The sequence below is a fragment of the Chaetodon auriga genome, chromosome 13, assembly GCF_051107435.1.
Source record: "Chaetodon auriga isolate fChaAug3 chromosome 13, fChaAug3.hap1, whole genome shotgun sequence".
Classification (NCBI taxonomy): domain Eukaryota; kingdom Metazoa; phylum Chordata; class Actinopteri; order Chaetodontiformes; family Chaetodontidae; genus Chaetodon; species Chaetodon auriga.
The window spans coordinates 14,243,939-14,268,344 of NC_135086.1; the positions used below are offsets into that span (position 1 = coordinate 14,243,939).

Below are 24,406 nucleotides of genomic sequence, written 5' to 3' on the forward strand. Positions count from 1 at the left end.
CAGGAGCACCTGTAATGAAAACAATTTGTCCTCGGGGATCAATAACGTATTTCTGATTCTGATTCTGATTCTGATTCTGATTGTTGGTTTAAAGCTCATTAAGGTTGCACTCTGACAGAAACGCGTTAAGCAAACCACATTCCCTGCACACATTTGACTATTGATTTGTAAGACTGCTAAATGCTGACAGAGGATTAATTGACCCCGTCTGGATGATAAGACCATCCCTGAGCCAGGAGAAGCCACCATGCCCTTGACCTAATTCCCTGCTCTCAGCCGGAGCCACTGTCACTCAGCTCTCTGCTGTGAATCTGATGAACCATCGACGGGAAGGCCACATCACATACACACAGTAGTAAGTAAACACAAACAAGAAGGGCAAGACAAGCTGGTACGGAGCAGCAGAAGCCCTGCCAAGCCCGCTGGTTCACAGATGAAGAGCGGTGATTGATTTCCAACAGACACAGAGCTCACTGTCCCCCCTCAACCCCCTCACCCACATCCCAACCCACAGAGGCTTTAACCCATGCAGCGCTTAGTGAGAGGCAAGATCCAGCCCTCCTACTGCCCTACATTTTCTACTGTTAACACTCATGGATACATATTCAAGGCTGAAATGAGGATGACGATGATTATTGCTGCACTTGTATCTAAAATCTGTCAAATATGAAAGGCATAAGTACCATTGTCAATAAAAAGAAATCAGTTTGGTGTTTCATTGACTGAGGAATAGGTTACACTTTATGAACATATTCTAATATTATCACCTGAATCATTTATCTTATTCATGCTCTGCGTTTTACTGTCTTAATAGAAGAAATCAGGAAAGGAATGCAACATTAATAATTTGCAACATGTCAAAGTTAACGGTCCACTTAGAAACAGTTCCATAGGAAAAATTATGTGTTTTAGACATTCAAAGACAGCACTCAATACACAGCATGTACTGTATATACTGTATATGCTGGTGGTGAAACAGTGACGCCATCAACAGAAAATGATTCAACAACAATTTGGATCATTCATATCCAGCTTCTCAAATGTGAGGACATGCTGCTTTTCTCTGTTTAATATAATTTGCCGTTAGCTATTAATTAATCTCATCACCACTTTTGTGATACAGCAGCACTATGAGATGCCTGACTGAGCAGAAAAACTACTCTGAAAGGAGCCTTTTACACCAGAGTCAGTGCCACAAGGAGTCTCACTGATCTTTTTGCTGTTTCTTATTAAAGAAAACTGAACATGTTTGGGTTTTTGACTGATGTTGGGACAAAGCAAGACATTTAAAGATGATACTTTGGGCTCTGGGTACTTGTGCTAGGTATTGTTTTTTTTTTCTTTTTTTACTATTTTTTTGATATTTTACAGACCAAACGATGAATAGATTTTATACCAAAATAACAGATTCATCTATAATGAAAATAATTGCTCATTTCATCTCTAATATAGAGATAGTTTTGTCAATTTGAATGTAATGAACAGCACAAAACTATACACATTGCGTTTGCACACACACACACACACACACACACACCTTAAGCACTCTCGGTGTTGGCAATGCACGCGACTCTCTCCGACTCAGCGCTCGCTCAGCCTCAGATGGCCCAATGGGCTCAGCTGCTCCCTTACAGATGTAGCCACTACAGTTCCTCTCTAAGACAGTACGCAGCCCATCAAACACAACCGTGCTGGTGGTGCACCCCATTCCTCCAGGTACAAACAGGCATCAGTCAGGAGAACCAGCCAGTGACCCAGTTTCCTTGATCGTCCCCTGCTCCTTCTTGGTCCATGATCTAACTCTGACCCGCAAATTCACAACTCCTCATGCGAGGAGAGCGCCGGCATCCAGGCAAAAGGATCCAGAGAGGAGGACGGCTGGAGAGTGAATTTATGCACACACAGAGAGGAGTCTCACTGTAATTCCTGGCTGCCCCAGTCTGTGCTCGTAGGAATACCTCAGTCAGCAGACGAGATACAGTGAGTGAGTGAGTGAGTGAGTGAGTGAGCGAGCATAGACCGAGGGATGGGGGGGATGAAGGATGCTGTGTGAGCTCTGCTGCAGCTTCGACCAATGCTGAGCTTCGGTGCAACACGAGCTTGCATGTGCATCTGTCTCACTTGCTCTTTCTCCTCTGAGCCATGATGTGCATTTCCCAATTCTTTCCTATCTTCGTTTCTTTCATTTTCACATTTGCATTCTCTACATTTGACTCTGCATGAAATAAATTAATCCTTTAATTTCTACTCCACAAAATGAGACTCCTTCTGGGAGCCAGATGAACAATTGTGGAATAAATGGGTTACAGTAAATGCAGTCTTATATCCAGAGGGAGAGTCAGATTCCACGGTCAGGCAAACAGCAATATGGCTGAATGCTTATTTAGTTCATTTGAGAAACCAAGGCCAATGGCAGAACAAGTGGATGAATCACATTGACTGGATGGCATGCAACATAACAGCAGCGATAAAAAATATTATATGAATAGAAAAAATCTGGTTGGACAAACATGGAAAATACACCATAAAAAAAATGAAATCATCAAAAAAGGTGCCGCATATTTACTGGAATGAATCTAAATGTCCAAACTGGGTAGAAAACCCAGTGCCTTACTGGAGCCTCAGAGAAATCTCTGTTTACAAAACATACCAAGGACATGGGAGGATTTAAACCTTTTAGGCCAAGACATCAAATGGGGAGTTTTTGTCTATAAAAGATTAGCTGCTGCTTGATCATAAGCTGGCCGTTCTGCCAAGTACACAGATATATGGGGAGCGGAACGACAGAATTTGATCATACACAAGCTTTGAAATGCCAGGGAATGATTCATCCACCAGCATGGCCTTTGATTGAAATGTCTGCGATCAGGAAGACAAAAGATGAAAGCAGAAAAGCAGGAATTTTTTGTAAAAGTAGCTGGAAAAACATCACTGTGCAGTCTCAACAGTTTGTCTTTCTGCATGTCATTTTTTAAATGTGCTGCTTCTACATATGCAAAGACACTCACTTTCAGGTTAAAATAGCCCTTATTACAAAACCCATTATGTAAATCCAATTGTGGGTAACTGTTCAAGACACCCTGCTGTGGTCGCGCAAGTTGCACCTTCATTTTGAGGAAGAGCGGGGAAAACAAGGAAACAGGGCAGTGTTCATCTTGGTTTATTTATCTCTGTCTTTTCCCTTCCTGCAGCTGCAAGTCGCACACTCAAAGACCCCTTAAGACCTCCATGGGAATTGTCAAAAAAAATCCTACTCATCACAGTGGCACGCACATGCTGTAGCTACTGAAAAACAGCAAGTCCCACTCGCAGCAGCTGTGCTAACCTACATTGCACTTAGTTCTGTGACAACAAGATGCTAGCATCTATCTGGAAACGTCCTTTTCCAGATCGACCATGTGACAAACTTTCACCTTTCTCTGAGTTACATTAAAGGGACACACATAGGCACACACATGCAAACACATTGACACACACACGTGCACATCTGGTCAAAGCGAAGTGCTCCCTTACATCATGATGGTGCACTAAGCCATAAATGCTTGCACGCATTCCTGCCTGCTGCTGTGTTAATATTTCAAGAGTGCTTGACACACTGAACTACATTCGAGTGTACAATGACATGAGCGGCGGAGGAGAGCAGCTGAGCCCGGAGACGAGGGGATTCAGTAAGAGAGAGAGAAAAGAAGAGAGTCTGGATACTGGAGGGAGGGGGGGACAAGACTTTGATTATGCCCATTGATCTGTTAGGAAACACAGCTCCTCTTTGGTTTATCCCCTTTGCTCACACCTCAGATGCAGTCTCCATCCCCCCCGCCGCTGCTAGGAGGGATTTTAGGCTTACTATATTGAATAACAAGAAGCAATCTGCTGTAAAACTGGTGAAACTGCAAAGTCATAAATCCTCTTTTTGAGGCTTTTGAGGCGAGAAGTGCAGATTTTCTTTAACTAGAATTTACACTGAATGCAGATCACGCTTTTGCCAAAAGGCTGTGTGAGCCCAGATGTTTATATTACACTAGTTTGAATAATATGGGCATGAATCTGATGCAACTGTGTCCACTGTAGCATACAGCATGGCTTCAAACACAACTTCATAGCCAGCTGTCAGTTATTGCTGCCAGTCATTACTAAGTGGAGACCAACTTAAACAGGAGTGAGGCAACATGGACAATAATGGACGACTACAAGCAGACATTGTTTGAAGTGTCACAGCTGGTGATCATAACTCTTTTGCCCTGAGGACACAGATTCTTCTTTTGCATGTAAGGACATGTCTGCAAGAATGCAATGAGGCTCAGATAACACTGCTGTGAGGGCGCTGTGCGGGATTTCCTAAACGTAGACAAAAAATAATTCAGGTGTGCAGCACAAGTTGCATCATTTTCAAAGTTGTTACTGTTTTTAGCCTTTATTTGATAGTAGAGACATGAAACAATGAGAGACAGAGGGGTCTGGAATCAAACCTGGAATCGAAACTTTTGGGCTTTAAACTGAACTGTCACAGTTGGTTATTTATAATGTGAGAAGACCCGTACTCTCTGATCTAATCACAAGGGGTGAATGAACATGGGGTGGCTGCTAAAAAGCTAAAATTATGCAGTGGCATAGGCAGCTCTGCAGCCCTCCACCATGTTTAATTAGGAAGCGTCTGGGTGGATCAGCGTACCGTGTACCTACCAAATCCTGGGTTTGAATCCAGTCCTGTCACTCCCGTATTTCCTGTTACACTCCATGTCAAGCTACTCAGTGAAAGAAGGGCATGATTCCAACAGAAAGCTTGATTAGATGCGCCTATGTGTGCTCGAGTGAAGTCTGTGGACTGCATTCTGCAACAGGCTTACCTGTATTGTATACTCTATAAATTATTAAGGTCAGACAGAGGGCTGCTGAGTCATTAAGTGTAGGAGAGTTTCTTTCGCCTGTCTCTTGTGTCAAACACTGTCTGCAACAAGCCCCTTCACAACAAATGCTGCAAGGAAAGTAAAAATATCCCATTCCTGAGAAACAGCTTCACATCTCCAGTTGACTGTGACACACACACTGCCTCAGTATAATCAATATAATATGGAATATATTACTGCCTGCCTGAGAACATCTATATAGGCAGGTCTGCAGCTGACAAATGAAGCGGTTCTGTAGCCTCTGGCAGTGCACAGTTGGACTGTGTCAGCCATACTAAATCTTGAGTTGGAGCTCCAGGCAAGGCTACAGTGAGACTGGTGTGTGTGTGTGGGGGGGGGGGTTTAATAAAGTGCGCTGAGGCACAGTGTGGGTCTATCCGTGGATGTTCACACTTGAACATCCTCTGTGGGATGTGGAAGCTCTGCTGCACAGCTCTGCTCAAATCTGCAGCAGCTGCACAGGAGATAAGAGACGGTCTGAAACACTGCTGGGTGTGTGGAGCTGCATGGATTACTGCTGCTGTTGTTTGGCGAGGCTTCACTCTCTCTTGCAGTGGACTACACTTCTTGGCATAGTGTTAAATATGACCCCCACGATGTATTTTATAACTGATCATTTTGTGCTTAAATGCTCACGACAGTCAAAATGTACAACCCTGAGTCCAAAAATGTTGAGACGCTGTGCAAAGCGTAAATAAAAACATAATGCTTAAATAAAATTAACTGTGTTTACTGAAGTGTGCCTGAGCCCATGTAATAATATCCTTCATACAATCATGTGTTCACAAACTGGTGAACATCGCTCCATCCTCGCTTGTGAGCGACTGAGCCTTTCCAGGATGCCCCTTTCATACCCAATCATGATCCTATCACCTGTTACCAATGAACCTGTTTACCTGTGGAATGATCCAAACAGGTATTTTTGGAGCATTCCATAACTTTCACAGTCTTTAGCTGCTCCTGAACCAACTTGTTTGAAACGTGTTGCTGCATCAAATTCAGAGTAATCAGATATTTACAAAAACCAATGAAGTTGATGAAGTAAACATTATACAGTATATATGGTTTTTGTACTGTCTTCAATGATTTTCAAGATCATCCATTATCAAAACACTGTCACAGCAAATGAAACAACTGTTTCTCTTCTTCACGTGGAGTAAATCGCCACAATCACACCATCTGCTGCATATGGACACGATCACTGGCCTGCCGCAACCCACAAATAACACCACTTGTGCTAATACCGCAATTTCAAGCTGTTAGCAGCAAGCGATGGGTGGAGCTGAAGCAACAACATCAAAGCCAGAACATGTGGACAGAGAAAGGTCAACTTGAGTTTCCCCTTTCACACTAAGGAGTGGACAATACAAACAACAGAGACAGAAATGTCCCTGTGTGGTTCAGAGGAGGAGAGGGGAGTTTAGGAGGAGTTGGCATCTCATCTGAAGAGCCTCTCTAGGATGAAGGTCAAGTCCGCAGCTGGCTATGTTTCCATGCCCAGGGTCTGCTGTGGGGCTCTGCAGGGAGAAGTGTGTGTGTGTGTTGTGTGTGTTTGTCCAGAGAGAGGCCACAACGTGGTGGACCACAGTGACATCACCCACATATCCAGCAGAGCAGGGCAGATAAAACAGGCTGGCTCCCAGCTGGAACTCTCCGGGGACACAAAAAAGGAAGTGGCTGTTTCCTGCTGATCTGTGTGTGTGAACCTTGTCATAACAAAGCCGCCTCTCGCTGCCCACTGTCCTTCAAACTCAATCAAAACTCCTGAACACTCCAGACTCTTGTGGGTATTTTGTCAGAGTAAAGCTGGCCTCCTCTAAAGTTCAACAACACGAGAGGAAGAAGTTAAGTGTGCAGCTTCCTTAAGTAAAAATTTGAATTAGGGTCTCAATGGTTTTGTGGGGACAGCTGCCCTACAGTTATACATGTGGGTGGGCTACAAAGATGGGCCTGGAATTTCAATAAGCCAAATGCTCCACATCTAAATGGCCGATTTACATTACGACCCTGACATATCTGACACAACACAACAGACCACAGAGTGGACTCACATCATTGTCTGACGAGACTGTAGACGATTTCCACTGCAGACATTTTGACGGATGAAACTAACTTCATTAATGATGGCTCAGTTCCATCACGTGTACCTGTGATACCAGCACCATGAAACCGTGAAAAGGTCTAATGCATGAATTACTTCTAGTAATTAGGACTTATTTTATGTAATGGTTACATGGATTAAACTTAAGCCTCTCTTTGACCTGCAGTTGACAGCAGGTTATCCTGTCCCTCTTAAAATGGTACAAACCAAATACAACAGGGGCCACATCCTCTTCCTTTTACTTGGTATTTTGGGATAGTTTATTTATCCCAGGAGAAGAAAATGGCCCATTTTCCTGAGGGGTACCGCTTCCTTTTCTTTGGGGGGGGGGGGGGGGGGGGGCAGGCACAGATTAAGTATATGTTGCACAAAGGACACAGGCACAAATTAAAGGTATGAATACAGACACACTCCCACACATGCACACACACACCCATGCAGTCCATACAGTGAGGTTGCTGCAGTGAGTTCAGTTTATCATTAATAGATGTTACTAACCAAGCAGTGCCTTTCCACAGTCTCTGCTGCAGCACCAGCAGAGATGGTCTGTAGCGGTGCCAAGCCCTGGGGGGGCCTGCAGTCACCCTCTTACCCCTGCCAACTGTGGTTTGGCCTCAGTATACACAACACAAAAAAACTCTCTTGCTTACTCAAGCTATCAGTGCATCACATAACTTATCAAATTGTATATCTAAAATTACCTCTGGTAAATAAAATGCAGCTGCCATGGCTTGGAGTTTGTTTTTCTCAGGAAAGTGATTGATACATTGATACAAAGGAAAACAGCCACAAGGAAAAATTCAAGATAAAAACAATTATAGAAATATCTTAATTTCTTATCACATTTCAGCTGATGGCAGAAAATAGCCGACCACATACTGTTCACCCGCACACACACACACAACACTGCCAGGCTCCCCTCAGACGCAAACGGTACAAACAGTGTCTCAATGCTGTTACTGCCACCTACAGGCACAGGATGATAGTACACTGTAAAACAGTTATTACAGCATTTACTCCAAAAAGTAAATCTATTCATTTCTATCTTCATGAAGAAATATATATCATTGAATGAAAGCAAAAAACAAACAAGACATAGTATGATTGTGGATTATTTATGCAAAATGACAGAGCTCATTCACTGGAGATTGCAGTGATTTTCCTCTGCCCTGTGACGACACTGCCGCAGTGTGATATTATACTCTACAGAAACAGAGGGCAACACTTTCCTCCCTGCACACAGATTGACTATTGCTATAATGCAGCCATTGTTTGTCACATGTGTGTCATTTCCAGCAGCTCAGTAAGAAAACAATCCTTCCCAGCACTAGCGTTGCTGTACAGGAAAAAGAGTGCATACAAACTGGACTGTACAGGAAGAGAGAGTTACAAGAAGCCTGCTAACAGTATTGTCACAGCTCTAAAAACCCATTCAGGTCACAAACAGAGGCACAACTGCCTCCTCCCAAGGCCAGCACAGACTTGTGATAACACTGTCATCATGATGGCTAAACTTGCACCTCGTTTTTGTCAATACTTATTCAGATGAACTCAAAACATCCGTAAAGGAAAACGTTACCTCGATGACAAGCTGTCATCACCCACTGGGGTGTGCGATTTGGTCTAAGCACCCCCCGACAGGTCAGTGGCCGGTGCCCAGGTGTGAGGGAGATGTTGGAGGGAGTGCTGTCATCATGGTCAGGCTCTGACACGCAGCATGGAAGCGGAGAGCGGAGAGATCGTGAAACAAGCCCACACTGGCCTGACAGGAGGCCATCGCAGGGTGAAACAGCTACACTCTGTTAGTCAGGTACAGCTCCAGTGCTGCTTTAAAGGCTGTAACTAAACTGCTTCCTTACAGCTCTCGGTGTATTTTCCCTCTACGCTTGTTTGGATCAGTGTGTGTGGTCATTAAACCGGCAGTAACAAGACTGATTATATCACGGAAGTAAGACTACTTAAATTTGATGTTATTTATGAGTAAAAGCAAACACAACATTCAGTGTTGATTAACTATAAGTGAAGCATTTCCGGCGGCAGCAAATATTCATATTGATTCACAGCATGTTGCAAATGAGTTCATGCATCATAATGCACCATATGAAACTTGATATGGTATGCTTACTGAAATATATTTAGAGTATCTAGAGCCACTGACACACTGACAAATTAACCCAGAAAGTTCTCATCTGTCATTAACAGCTAGATTACACATTAAGGGAAGCTTCTTAATAAACCATCGGAGCAATCTGCAGTTAACCATTAATCCAGGTGCACTGCTTTCTGTTTAGAGCAGCTAATGGATAATATTCTCAACAGGAGTACGTACAAAGATGTACTCAAATATCCCACAATGAAAGGCTGTTCGACTGAGCAGATTAAATAGCAGCTTCCTTACTATGAACATATCAGCAACAGCCACACGGGAGGAGCACAAGGATATAGCAGACGGGGTCAGGTGAGGGAAGAAAGGGAGAATGGCAGGAAGTTACTGTCATCTAATGTAGGTCATGCTGAGAGGGAAGTGTAACCACACTCTAAGACACAGTGAGAGGGGAGTTTAATCTTCACAGCCTCTAAACTGCAAAACAGCATGAGACCGGATTTAATGTGAAAGTGGAACCAAACACAAACAGGATGAGACATACGAGGAGCACATTGTAACAGACATATGCGGATTATAAATACAAAATGCAAAAGTAATACAATCTTAAATTCATGTCCACATGTTCTTTTTTCCTGCGACTTGAAGACGCCGTGTAGCAGGGAGATGTGGGTGGGGATATCAGGGGGCGGGGCGGAGGGGCAGGAGTTTGGGAACCTTTAAGTATTAGCTAATCTCAGCTGGCTCTTTGTTTGTAATCAGTGGAAATCCTCTTGAGCCTGGTTCAATGAGCGCCGCTGACAATCATGGGAAACAGAGGATGGAGGAGGAGATGAACGCATGTCCGTGCACCTGCACCACTAAAGTGGCAGTGGATTTAACTGTAATACGGTACCACACAGCTCCCTGGGGAGGCCGCAAACTGCTGCAAGAAGCTGTCAACCATGATGGCGACTGCACAGAGGGCCATCGTGCAGACACAGGAAAGTGTTTTGTAACGCAAACTGCATCAATTTTGGATCGATGATGTGGCCATATGACTGCGTAATATGCAGTAAAGCTCCTATTAGATGTCATTAAAATATGACAACTTAGACAGAAAGAAACATGGTTAAAAGGTGACTTCAGATCATGACGTTTAAAACTCATTTACATGTATAATCTGCTTTTTAGTTACACGCCTTCATTGTTCACAGTGCAGAGTGGCTTAACTTTAATTATTATTACTACCATGAAAATAAATCTGTAGTAATTAGCACTTTATCAGCTGTATGGTTATTTCTCTCACACGCACGCACGCACGCACGCAGCAGAGTGCCATTGCTGGTTTAGAAAACCGAGCAATGGCACTCTGCCCTCCTCCTGCTGTAGCTACAGTTTGTTGGCCTGGCCTCAGCTAGCCAAGCTGTGCCCTGTCACTCCCACCCCCTCTCAACAGCCCCCACCTTTCCTGACAGAGGAAACACATATTATAGAATACATCCCTGTTTTGCACTGGGAACAGAGGAGCCACATCAGCCCTTCATGCAGTAACACCCCAAGCGCAGCAGAACTTTCTCAGGACAAAGAAATCTCATTATTTGCTGCTGATCTCGTCTCTGTTGTTGGCATTTCGTGACACTGAACCTGCATCGCAGATCAGGTTAATACCACAATGAGCACTGTGGCTGCTATAGCAACTAAGATGGATTTGGATGGATTTGACATTTTTGAGTCTCAAGTGAGTAACTTGACAAAAGCAGCAGTCAAGAAATGGAAAAATGGATAATAGCTGCAAAGTGGAATCAAATCAGAGTCCATCAATCCAAGTTCAGAACAGCCAAATGGTCCTTTTGTTAGAGTCATGTAAGACTTGAGAGAGAAATGTTTAGGAGACAGTGTCAAGGGAATTAAAAAGGAAAAGCACTCTATGACAAGAACAAACAGCTCTGCCATATTTTGAGAAACACTGAAGTTATCTTGGCGAATCAGAAGGGTGTAGCAAATTCAACACAGTGCTCTGAGGGTGGGGGATGGTGGCCTTTCAAGACTGAGTGGAGACACTAAATGGAGATTAAGTCAAGTCAGGGATACTGAGCTGTTTATCTGCACAGTGAAGAACAGGGTCGTGATACTGTATGTTTATAATGCTCAACACCATGCAGGGTGACTGCTTTTAGGCACATCATACACCATCACTGCATGTCAACAGTGCACTGTCCAGAGTCTGGGATCACTTTGTTCCCCTCCATCACAGACGCGTGTGATTAAGAGCAGGTCTTCAGGCACACAGCCACACCGCTGCTCCTCCATAAACACCACCAACTTTATTTATCTATCCAGGCGAGGGACACTGCCACTGCATGCTCAGTGCAATCCTGCCTCCTAATGCTAAGTCCCTGGAAAACAAACAGGGAGCAAACAAAAACAAAGCCTCAAGGAGAGCTCCGTCTCTGCTGTATGCAAAGGCTTTGACAGAAAAACTAAACACTGATTACCGGGGTCACATGATTTCCTACTGCCTAAGCCTTTCATTTATGTCTTCAAGCTATTGTGCAGTTTTCCTCCCTCTCATTTTTCTGAATGTCAGCTAATATAACAGCAGACGGAGGAATTTTTATAAATAAAGGCCCCAAAACTCATTGAATTTGTCACTTTAAACAGAACTCATTTGTTTATTGTGGGCAGAGAGTGCACAATGGCCGTGTTTCAGCATTCAAAGAAAGAAAAAACAGCCCAAGGCTTCATGTAAATTTTTCTTGAATGGGCGACTACAGCAACTCATCAAGACTCCTTTTACATCAAACAGCTTGTCTAAACTTTGCATTGTAGTATTGTATTGTATTGTATTGTATTGTATTGTATTGTATTGTATTGTATTGTAGTGCTTAGCATTGCACAGAATGTACCAGCAGTACAGTACTTTCACTCTAGTACTGTACTGAAGCATAATTAATAAGGTACTTTACTTAAGTAATTCTATTTTATTTCTCTTTATACTTTGTGAGGAAAATATTTGAATACTTCATTGATTGGACAGTAAGCTACTAGCACCTTTCCTAAAGCATGTCATAAACTGAGAAAATACAATGCATTGCTAAAGATTAAATCAGGGGATCCCACTGGATGCATTATCATAGATTGCATTCTTGGATTGTTGCATTAATGATACATTAATGTATAAGTTGGATTTTACTGTTGTAGTCGATTCAAGGTGGAGCTACTCTTAACTACTCTACAAACATTGTGGCAGCTCAGTCATTAGTTTCCCACCTAGAGGTCAGGTTTCACACACAGGAAACTGAATCCATGTTTCACCATCTGAGAAGTCTCTCTGATCCAAGTTCCAACTTCATAGAAAAATCCAAAGGTGAGATGCAAAACCCCGCCCCAAAACAACCCAATCCTGGGCCCGCCTCCTGTAGGTGGTGCCCCTCCCCCCTCTCTGGCCTACAGTGTGTCAGAGTGAGGAATGCCAGCTATGCAGCCGGCCTGGTGAAAAGTCATTAGAGTTTATCCCCTCTGGCTGTGGCAGGTCTCATCCACATACTGCTCAGCGCACAAAGCCATAAGACTGAGCGCTGAGAACTGCAGAGATTTCAGACCCTGTTTAATTAAGTTAACAGCATGCATTGTGGGAAAGAAGAAACCTCATAGGAAAGGGCTAACTTCACACTGAGGAGCCTTTGACTTTTATCTATTTACCTACATAATGATGCATTTACCCGCCTCTGCTTCGGTGCCTTGGGTGAATTCAAATAAGCGCAGTAAACTTTCAGGGAAATCCCAGATGAACGATAACAGTCGGTAGTAACTTTCACTTTCATCTTTGCAGTTTGATAGCGGTCAGACAGCAGCAGGAACTGGAATTTTAAGTAGGCCTGGTTCCCTGAACGCTCCACAGCAGCCCTCCATCCTTAACACAAAACAAACAAACACTTAACAAACACGTCTAATATTTGCCTCTCCTCTGCCTCGAGTGGTACTTGAATTGCAAACGTTAAAACATGCCAGCATTCTGCATTAACAGATTCTTTAGGTTTTAGCTCTAAATCCCAATACAGGAAACTAGCTTTTGTATTGGCTAATTGTATGCTAATCCACCCCTCTGTGTTACGCCACATCCGACGGCCGCAGCTGATCCTGGTGTGATCTGTGTAGTGAGTGTGAATGGGAGGTCAGTCACCGCAACGAGGCCATGTCAGAGCGGCCAGGGGGAGAGATATGGTGTTCAGAGCAGATTAACCTACCGAGAATGGCCTGTTCACTCGACACTAAATCCCAGGAGTTGCACCAGTACCACAGAAGAGAGTGAGTGACGTCAAACAAAGAGGTCCAAAAAAGAATTATTGTGTTTTCTTACTATTGTTCAATACCCTGTGCTCATGTCCTTGGCCTTTTTTTAAATCATTTTATAAATAAAGTTTTTTAATATAATTATTATTATTCGTATTACATTCTAATGGAGATATTATATGATGGATCCAGTAGTTGTTGAGACGTTTCAGTCTGGACCGAAAGTGGTAAATAAACAGACCAACAGGCTTGCAGTGTTTTCCCTACAGCACGCCACCAGTATGGCTAAAAATAGCACAGGTTTATAAGACCTCATGTTTATCGAGGTTATCACGGTTCAGAGGGTTCAAAGATCTGGAGTGCAACACACATCAAAGAAGTAAGTCAACTCCACACTCGTCAAGGAAAAGAGGAAATCCCCACCCAGGAGGGAGGGCAAATCCTGTAATTGGCAGTGATTCAAAAATGGAGAAAATGCCATCCATTGGGTGGAAAAAATAATGACAAGGTTAAGAGTGTTAGCATACAGCATACCCTCCAATCTCTTCTGTCATGGTAACAGCCATGTTCCCACAATTACAAGTTAATGGTCAGTTGCAGCGGAGGATGGGAGGGAAACACTACTTTTATAGACAAATCAAGGAGGCTCAGAGAGTAAATGCACCTCACATAACATACACAAGGACTTAAAAGGAAATGTTCTAGTCATTATTCGGCTCTTTCTAGACATTTTCTCTGTCAGCCAACATGGATGTGTTGGTCCCCAGGCAGGAGCGCTGTAGTGCTTTTCAGGGCTTAATCCGATGAGCTTAATCTGCAGGCTGGTGCACGTGTGCAGAGCATTGATTTTGCCTTTGGAGTTTTAGGCTTGACCAGTTTCACCCCTCGCCTAATACTCTGGAGGCACCTCACAAAACTAATGAATCAGTGGTGGCAGTCAGAGTGGCATACACCTACACTTGTATTTCTCATTCACTTGCTCATGTGTAGGCTGGGCCATGTAAAGACCTGTTTGTAGTGGCGGCATTCATATGACTGTTAGAAGCAGTTAATGCAGCCTCTGCCATGTAGGCCTGCATTCCCTGGCAAACCTCTGGTTTAGGAGAGGCCATTGAAACATGGCAAAGAACCAGTACCAAACTGTGCCAAGATTTCAAAGGTTGTTGTTGCAGACGGCAGAGTGACTCTTTAGGTTATGCATTTGATATAACCTGCTCAGCTACTATAAACAAGACCAACTGGGATTTCCCACATTAATCATCAGCATTGCTCGAACCGTAGCAGCGCACACTGCTCTAATTTTCCGCCAGGTTCAAAGGCCCAAAGTTCAACCAAATTGCATTTTGACCCCCAAATGTGCTGACCCCCCAAAAAACTCTCAAGCATGGCAGAAAATATGTGAGAGGGGATATGAGGTTAGAAAATTAACACTGTAATTGTTCACGTTCCACACTCCAACATGACCTTGTAGCTAGCTGCTTCATAGAAGAGCAACATCTGAAAATATTAACTGAACACGGTATTCATGTAATCTAGTTGGACTATTACATTATCTTATTAGTAATATACATTTGCTACTTAGCACAGAACTCAAAGTACAGGTGTGGTAGGTGGGACTGTCATTAGTTTTGAGGGCACTGCACAAATGGGAATTCTGACCCGACCATAATGCTAGATGAAATGTTAAAGGATCACCACAGTTGCTACAATTTATCCTGATGGGAACATGAATGTCTGCAGCAAATTTCTAGACCATCCCTCCAATCGTTGTTGAGATATTTCACTTTGGATCAGAATAAATGACCAATCGTCATTGCTATCCAGCCACAGTACTAGCATGGCTAAAAACTGGACTCCTTTTCAGCTGGATTACATTCTGCATAAGACATCAAAAGTACATTTTGCAATCTTTTGTGCAACATGTAAAGTGCAATCTCTATTCCATTCATTCAAATCCATCTGTTTATTAGATCATAAACGATGATGCCAGAGTTTACAGAGGGAAGCAAATTGGATTAACCACATTATAATCATTGAGGGGAAAGAAAGCCAAAGGAATTGTGATTCAGTGCATCCTCTCCAGCTGCACTTAGGTGTGTGCCCTGCTGACTCAAAAATAGCAACCTTAATGGCCTCAAGGATGGAAGCAAAGCAATACTCCACTTGATTGCTAAACTGATGACGATAATGCCCTGCAGTCGTGGCTCCATTGCAGGATGTACGTTTCAACAGTGAGATGTTAGAGGAAGTTTGATTCAAACTGATGTGCCATAAACGTATGAAGGAGGGATTTAGATTAGCCTTCCAAAACAGCGACCACCCAGCAGCTCGATTAACTAAACAAACTGTCAGAGTCGCAGAGGTTAGCATTCCAGCCTTCGAAGCAAACTTCACCTCAGCAACAAGCCTTGACCGGAGAAAGCAAATGCAGGGTAGAAATCCCTTCATCAGTGCATTATGATTTATGAGCACTGGATTCCTGTCGGATGAGAGGAATGTATATGTTCTGGGGACATGAGTGCAAAACAAGTCCCAGAGTGCCATGCACTTGCTAACAGGAAAACACCCACTGACCAGGCTCCTCAGCAGACTGCCTCTCTGTTATGGTAACCTCCTCCGTGCTCCAAAACAGCTCTGCTCTATCAGGCAGAACACTCAGACAGAGTGGGCGGTTTAACAGCGAGCCCTGCCTTAAAACTGCTGGTGAGACCAAATACAGCCACAGGAAACCTGCTCTATCTAGGAAAAGACAGGCCTCTGCTCTCCCACAAGAAGATGAAGGACAGGAAGTTATGGGCACTTCCTGTTCAGGCAGGCAGGATGGAAAGATTCTGGAGACTTAGCTCATGGTGGCAACAAGCTGGCCAAGCACAGCTGCATCTGTGTAATGGAAATGCCAATATAATATGTGACACTTATGTAACAACCATGAAATCAGTACATACACACAGAAACCTGGGTGTTACCACCGAAAGACAAATCAATGGATTATAGATTACGAAGTACACTGATTTTTGATGAGAAAAGGTAGTTTAATACTTCCCCTTTTCCCACACTGAACCAGGAAACTTCCATTATCTCATGATGGTCAGACAAACCAAATCTTGGGAGACTGTCTTGGCTAAAAATCCTGATTTAACACTTGTTTTGACATGTGGTTAAAATACATTCTGGCACAATGAGGGGTTTGTAAAAAAAACACTGATGGACAATCAGCTGTCTCAAAGAGATAAGCCGAGTGCATTTCATGTCTGTGATATTTAATCAGTTTTCATTTGCACAAGAACAAATTCTGTCTGTCTGGGCATTGGATCATTTGAGTTGGCTTTACTGCTGCAGTATTTAGTGATGTGCACTAACTGGGGTCAGTCAGGGCTGGACTACATTATCTCAACCTCCATATACTCAGTTGAGGAATCCATTCGAGCTTCACACTCCAACTGCAAGAGCCCTAAGTGGCAAATCTGGTTTAGATTATAAGCACAACTGCCAAAAGCCATGCCCAAACCCATGCAGACAAATTTTACAGCCAGTTTGATGGGTGTGTTTTATTTCTCACTACTCCTTGAAGCCTTCGTTCCACAAGTCATGCATCACAGCTCATATCTGGGTCTTGTGGAGTTTAAATGTTTCCATTCCTGTCACTGTAAATTGCCTTCGCACATTCGGAGCATTAACTCGGAAACGTTTAGAGACAATTGTGCAAGAATACTAAACTATACCACAGCTGACAGGTAGGAAAGCGGTAGACCTTGTTTGGTTTTCCTTCTTGTGCCATGTGTCTTTAGATGCCAAGAGGGAACTGTAGCCAAGATACGCCACCCACCTGTCAGCTGTTATACAGTTTACCTGTCACTCTAATGCAATACAGTTCAGCAGCGCCACAAAATGCAGCACCCAAAATGATCATAATGAATGGACACTTCTCTGGAACAAAAATTGAACTTAATAACCTTCATGACAGTAGGATTCCTAACTGGAAGCAATACGAACTCATGCAACATCCAATTGTTTCAGTTTTTCCCAATGAAGATGCCTGAACCAGCTCCATGCATCAGCACACAGGCTTATTTGATGAACTGCTCACCCTGGTTCTATTTTTACCAAGTGTTACACACTTGCTCCATCTCAGACCTGTTCAAAATCAGCCGAAATGAGCAAAACTCGAAGCGGACATCTTGACTTTTCCATTTCCCCTCCAGTCAGCAGTCAGCAGGATAACGAGAGACTAATTTAGGAATTGAGAAGCAGCACTTCTTATGATCCACAGCACCCTTTTTACAAGATATCCCCAAAAAGGACGAGGTTTGAAAGGAAATCAGAGAGCTGGTAGGAGTCATACATAAAACAGAATGTGATCACTTGATCATTTTAAGATATACCGTCTTGCACTGTTTTCAGTTGAGTATGTTTAACGTTTGACCTCATCAACTTCATTGATTTTTGTAAATATCTGCTTATGCTGAATTTGCTGCAGCAACATGCTTCAAACAAGTTGGTTCAGGAGCAACTAAAGACTGAAAGTTGTGGAATGTTCCAGAAACACCTGTTTGGAACATTCCACAGGTAAACAGGTTCATTGGTAACAGGTGAGCAAGGATGGAATGAGGTTCACCACTTTGTGAACACATGGTTGTATAAAGGATGCTACTACATGGGTTCAGGAGCACTTTGTAAACACATCCTGTTTTTATTTACATTTTACACTGTCCCCACTTTTTTGGAATCAGGGTTGTACACAGAAACAAAGCTGATAAATGGCGGCTTCAGCAAATGTTAGACTACTCATTTACAGAGGGAGAAACCACAAGCAGCACAAGAGTACATGGCACACTATTCAGGAAAAAAGGGGTGCTGGTCATTATGTAACATCATCTGCAGGACTTCAGGACTGTTCTGAACTGTGAGACAGCTCCATGGTTTATACATGGTGAAGACACACTGAGGTGGACAGTTTGATATGTTCTGTGGAATATTGTGCCAAATGGTATCAAAGTTTTGGGCTTGTCCAATCCACAGCACACGAGAGAGAGACAGTGTGTGTCTCTTAATGGGTGCATTGGTTACTAGAGCAGCCTCATGTATTATTGACCCATTCAGAGAACTCATCTGCTCTCCCATCTCCACCCCCCTGGGTTTGTTCTTGTACAGCACCATTTACCATCACAGTAACAAAGGCAGCTTATGCAGCCTTTTAGTCTGATACCATCAGGCCTTACAGTGAGAGACAGACAGACAGACAGACAGACAGACAGACAGACAGACAGACAGACAGAGGAATACAGAGGGAGGTCAAGATGCTTAGGCCTCACACAACACTGACAGCCCTGTAATCATCTGACTGGCTCAGTCCTGCAGCATATGTGACCGCCACCAGTGTCTGCTCCAAACACACAGCAGAGAACTTGACTTGTAATTTGGTGGACGTGGGATAAATGAACAGTGATTGTACTCACTCGCCCAATCTCGGCTCTACAAGGTGAATCTGGAAATCTATTAAGCAATGTTGGTTGGTGTCATGACTAACACATCCGGCTTCACTGCATTGCATGACATGACATGACTTGGGAATGATCTGAGACAGAACATATTATGTCAAAACAGGAAGTTTGAAAAAAGTCCCTGACACACCCACCTGAGGTATTCCTGGGATTCCCACATTTGGCAAAATTTACAAACCTTGAAAAAGAAAAAAAAAAAAAAAAGCTGAGGTGTGCAGGTATGGATGATTAGATCAAGAGGGCTGACGAAAGTAGAGACTTTTGTATTTCATCAAGTGAAGCTGTGGGAGAGCCCACGGTTTGTGCAGTGGCCTCACCAGATGTGACACTGCATCTTGTACACATTGCAGCATGAGCTCATCACTGGCAATGTTGGACTTGAGCAAACACAGGCCATAAAATATAGTCTGTCACGTGATGCAGGAAGGAGTGGCACAAGTAAGGGGAGTGGGGTGACAATATGTATCAAGAGAGGATGAGTGAACTCAGTTTGTTGATGTAGGTGCAGAAGTTTAATTGGACAAAACCCATAAACTGTATGATAAATAGCAGATGTAGCCTCCGTGACATCACTCATTGGTTTGTGGACTACTGTTTTGAAGCCTCGAGTTTGGCATTTTGGCTGTCACCATCTTGGTTTTTTGGAGAAGTGACCATCTTTGGATGAGAGGGTGGAGTTTGGGAGGACACACATTGCTGTGCCTCTATCCTGATTGGATACGAGTAAGAAGCCAAGGACACACCATTGTAGCAACTTGTCAGTCACAAGGTAGCCACACCCTAACAAATACCCCGCTATACCATCTATTTTCCTCTGAGTGGGACCATAATTTACAACATGAACATCATGATGTATTGAAGAAGACTTGGCTCCAGTGTCTGAGACCACAAACTCACAGAGAAACTATTTACTGAGGTCATAAATCAAGTGAGAAGTAGTGTCATTTCATCATTAGTTTACAAACAATCAGACTTCTTTTTGCAACCAGTGGTGTCTCCTCCTGCTGGCCATTAGAGAGAATGCAGGTTTGAGGCACTTCCACATTGGCTTCACTTTTCAGACCTGGAAGCTCCGTCCACTTATTATACTGTCTATGGTGAAACCACTGGTCAGGAAATGCTGTCCACCTGCCAGACAGATTAACAGGCATCTAAATTGTCCATTGATCACTGTCACATACCCTAAACAGCCGCAGAGAAGCTTACAAAACTGGACTTTTCCCACAATGCTTAATGACTAACAACGAGGCTAAGCAGCAACATGTGTGCTCTGTTGATGGTCGTCAATGTTTTCATGTTGTTTTTTGCAGCACACATGACAACTCCACTTTCCCTTTCTGGTTGTCCGGTGAGTCAGTTGAGTGTGCGCTGGCCATGAGCGGCTAATGGCCTACTCCTACATAATGACACCCATCTGCTGTACAGCTCCCGCGGGTCAGGCACAGTACAGGAACACTGAGGATCTGAGTATATCACCATTAGGTGGCAGGCAGTTAGAACTATTGATTACAATTATGTAACTGCCCCTCAGCTGCTTCATACACTGTATATACTCACTAAACAGTTCCAACTGCCATCAATTTGTTATATACACATCAGCCGATACATTAAAGGCCTTTACATGCTGTGGAGGGCTGTTAAACAAAACTCTACGTGAGTCCACAATTTCTAAATCCACATGAAGCAAAGGTGGAAAGGTAGCGTGCGGTGTTGAGCCTAAGTGGATCACCAGCACGACAAATTCAAAGCTGATGACAGCCATCATGGAGCTAATAGTGTTCTCAGCATGCCTAAAGTGTAGAGAAACAGAGGGATGGCTCAGCTGAGGGCTCGGGCCTATTACAAGTCTCTGCTCTCCACTCCAACAATAAACAAAGAGGCTCTGGCCAGTGTGTGCCTTCGCGAAAATGCACAAATTGTTGGGAGAGGCAGAGAGCAGCACAGTGCACTTGACTCCTAAACAGAGTTAAAAATTTGCTGTGTGACCACTAGGTGTGAATGCGCCATGCTGTATGAGTAAAGTGTTTCTGAGCACTCAAAAGGACAGAAAAATGTGTGTTTCGAGCTGATAAAGCAATCATAATGGGTGACAACTGCTACAATCCTCTCTTTATGTCCCTGGAACAGATCCCACTGTGGTATTTACATGTTTCACGGAGGAATAAATTACAAGCTCCGTGGACAGCCGTCCTGTGTACGCTCACATTCTTGTCCCACTGAGAAGCTTCAGCAAACATTTGAGCTCAACAACAGAGCCACACGTTCACTTGGTGTCCTCCATACCAGAGCCAGAAGGTGATAGGTAGTTGGCTTATTAGTAGCACGAAAGAATTACTGAATGAGTGTTCCTGGTACAGACTCAGGGGCCCTGGAGCAGCAGCTACGTATGACGTGACTGTCAACATTTCTCCTTGGATAGTCCATCAAATGACTGTGAAGGTACCCACAGAGACCACAGAGAGATGCAAAACGACTACCAAAATAAACAAAGTGGCTACAGAAATATACAAAACGACCACAAAATGACATAAAACATTCATAGAAAGACACAAAATGGCAGTAAAAGACACAAACTATCCACAAACAGACACAAAATGGCGATAAAAGACACAAAATATCCACAAAAATACAAAAAAAAAATGGCTACAAAAAGACACAAAACTACAAACTACAAAGAGTCAGTCTGGTGGTCTTGCTCCTCTGTAGGAGAGGTGGGAGGCGTTTTACATATCATGACATTTTCTCATATTCCATCCATGGCTGTCAGCTATTTGGAGTTAGACATAGGAGCTATTTATTGATATTGCTGCATATTAACATATTTAAAGTGGCTTATTTGGCATTAATTCATCACACTGAATGAACAATGCAACTATTAATAATGTGTAGTTTGCCAAGAACAAGGGCTTAAAATGTCAGTCTTAATGCATTTTTACTCATTTTACAAACGTGCCCCCCTTCTTTAAAACTGTGCCCCCGTCTGTCCCCCTGAATTCAAACTATCTACTACTATATCAACTAATAAACTGCTGGATGCTTGCTGATACTAACACAATACAGAAGTCCCATGAAGACTTTCTACAAGTCATTTCAGTCCTCCTTAAGCGTGCTGATTTCCCAACATGCATACTTGTATCCATTTCTGCTCTCCTCCCTCAGGCGTCTCTGGCGGTGCACCAGAGTGAGAATGAATAAATAATACGAAGGTGTGGTTGGATGTCTGGGATCCTGACTCAGGATTCCATTTCCCTGACAGAGGGCCTGGACGGTGTCCGTTTCTGTTACCTAGCAACATCTTCCAGGAAAGCTGGAACAATCAGACAGAGCACCAAACACACTCAGACGCAAACAAAAGGGCCGACTCCTTTTTCCTCCTGAGCCGTGTGGAAAGCCGACACTGAGGAGCTCTACTGCAGGTCCTCGTCGCTCAGATGTTCCACAGCGGACGGTCAAATTCAGCATTATGTCACTTTCACCGGACACTTTCTGAAGCATGAAATTGAAGCCACATGCTTTCCCTTGTGAGGAGGTATTGTGTCATCTCATTACATCCCCATGAAACCGATGCCCTCATTGACACCAAGTACGAAACACCTTGATCTACTGCAGCACTGATTCTTAACAGACTCTCCAGGAAATAAGACACTTCCAATGAATGGAACAAACGAGCCTCAAAGTGAAGTTTTTCGGCAACACTGTGGTATTTCAGCTGAGCTCACAAAGTGAAGTTAATGTGCTATACACTGTAGACCAGACAGATAATTGCACTGTGCTATGCATAGAGTCCACCTAAAATTTCACAAAATCTCTCCATTCCTCGCTTTATCTCTCTGTCAGACCAGCACAATCTCATTCTTTCACTTCAGATTTCTCTCTTTCTTTCTCACATTCAGATCAGGGCCATACTTTTCCACCCAGAAAGCCCACATGTGCTTCCTCCCAGCTGATCCAAAGTCAGCTGGGAGAGGATGAAAGTGAAGGATTTCAAGAACATTGTGGTATCTCATCAACGCTCACAAGGGCACTGAATGTTCTGTATAAACTACAAGCAAAACATAGTTATACGGACTTTTTATATTGCGTTATATATGCAAAAGTCCACCTTTTTTTAAATTCCAGGTTGGTGTATCTCTGTCACACACCTTCCACCATTTACTCCAAATCATTCTCTCCCACTCTCTTTCTCACATTTGTAGGTCAGGGTCACGCACTCATAATATGACCCGCAGTTTTTCACCCAGAAAGCCCACACATGTGCTCCCGCCCAGCTGATCTCAAGTCAGCTGACTTTTTGCTCAAAATGTGCGTAAAGGCAGGTTCGCGGAGGTTGAAACAGACGTGGTGACACTGGCCGAGGTGGTATTAAGACGCGGGAGTGGAGGGGGTGTTTAGGTGAGTACTTACAACCAGCACGGATGTCCTCACCACCTCAGAGACACTTTGCCTGAGTTCAGCCGCCGTGCCAGGTTTACCCAGACCCCGCGTAAATCTCCTGGTCTCCGGATGCGCTGGAGTCGCCATCGTTGCGCACCACTTTGCATCAATGCTCAATCCACTCGTTCTTCCAGCGAAGTTAGAGGAAAATCATCACCGGTTTCTCCGTATCTCCGATCCCCGCTAGTGCGCACCACGAGTTTGAAGCTGGGTCATGTTGTGGTGCGGCTGCTGATTCACTCCCGCCTCTCAAACTCATACTTGACGCTTTCAAAAGTCAACGCGTGTCGCATTATTTCGGCGCTCTCCGCTCTTCCATCGGATTTATTGTTGTCATGATAAAGTATCCTCTTGAGAAGGGTTTCATTGGCCGTCCAGCGCCAGACAGGAGGTGTATAATCTGGGTGCCTCCTCGGCGCACTCCGCCCCTTACCGGCTTAAAGGCCTGCCCACTCCTGGCTGCGTGTGAGCCGCTGGGCCTGGACTTTGGACAGCAGGTTTTCATAGTATGAATGACTGAATCAATATTTTCCTCTTACCTCAAAAATCACAACACAGGAGAACATGTTTCCACTACCTTTGTCCCCTGTGGCATCTGAATAAACAAAGCTACTGTTTGTCAGTCACCCTAGAGCACACTTTCATAGATTGACTGACATTATACCAGAACAAGAGATCAGACTACACTACTAAAACGTTTTTTGCATTTGAAGTCAAGGTTGTGATCATGGAGCACCAAAACTTAGCTTTGATACTGTTAGAAATAACTTCCTGATACCAGAAGAAAAAATAACCACTGCAAACACGCAGCTGTCAAAAACAAGAAAAAGAGCAATGGGCCGGCAGAACAGGAAAATATCATGTGCCAAGATTTTTTAAATCAAGCAAAAAATATCCAGTAACAAAGAGCCTGCTGTTATCTTAAAAGAAGTGCGGCCAGACTGAAAACAAGCACATTTGTCTGACACATAGAAATTCCAGGTTAACAAAGCAGGTTAGTACTTGTCAGTGTCGATCAAACAGCTTTATAATTCTGGAAATTATAGTTTCAGGCATTAAGTTCTCCAGTAATAAGATCTCAGTAAGA

The 24,406-nt window shown here is 43.5% G+C and overlaps 1 protein-coding gene across 6 annotated transcripts in view; it reads right to left on the bottom strand.

Moving 5' to 3' along the window:
• LOC143330183 (dedicator of cytokinesis protein 9) overlaps positions 1-23,692 on the bottom strand; it is a 79,296-nt gene extending 55,604 nt beyond the window's left edge. For 4 of the 6 annotated variants that reach the window (XM_076746504.1, XM_076746499.1, XM_076746503.1 and 1 more), the window contains exon 1: positions 23,290-23,692. In XM_076746504.1, coding sequence (XP_076602619.1) covers positions 23,290-23,406 — 117 coding nt within the window. In that variant the 5' untranslated portion in view covers positions 23,407-23,692. Of the gene's footprint in view, positions 1-1,537; positions 1,916-23,289 lie in introns of those variants that run through there. The other 2 variants (XM_076746501.1, XM_076746498.1) reach the window with 1 other exon arrangement.
• Between the last annotated feature and the right edge of the window lie 714 nt (positions 23,693-24,406).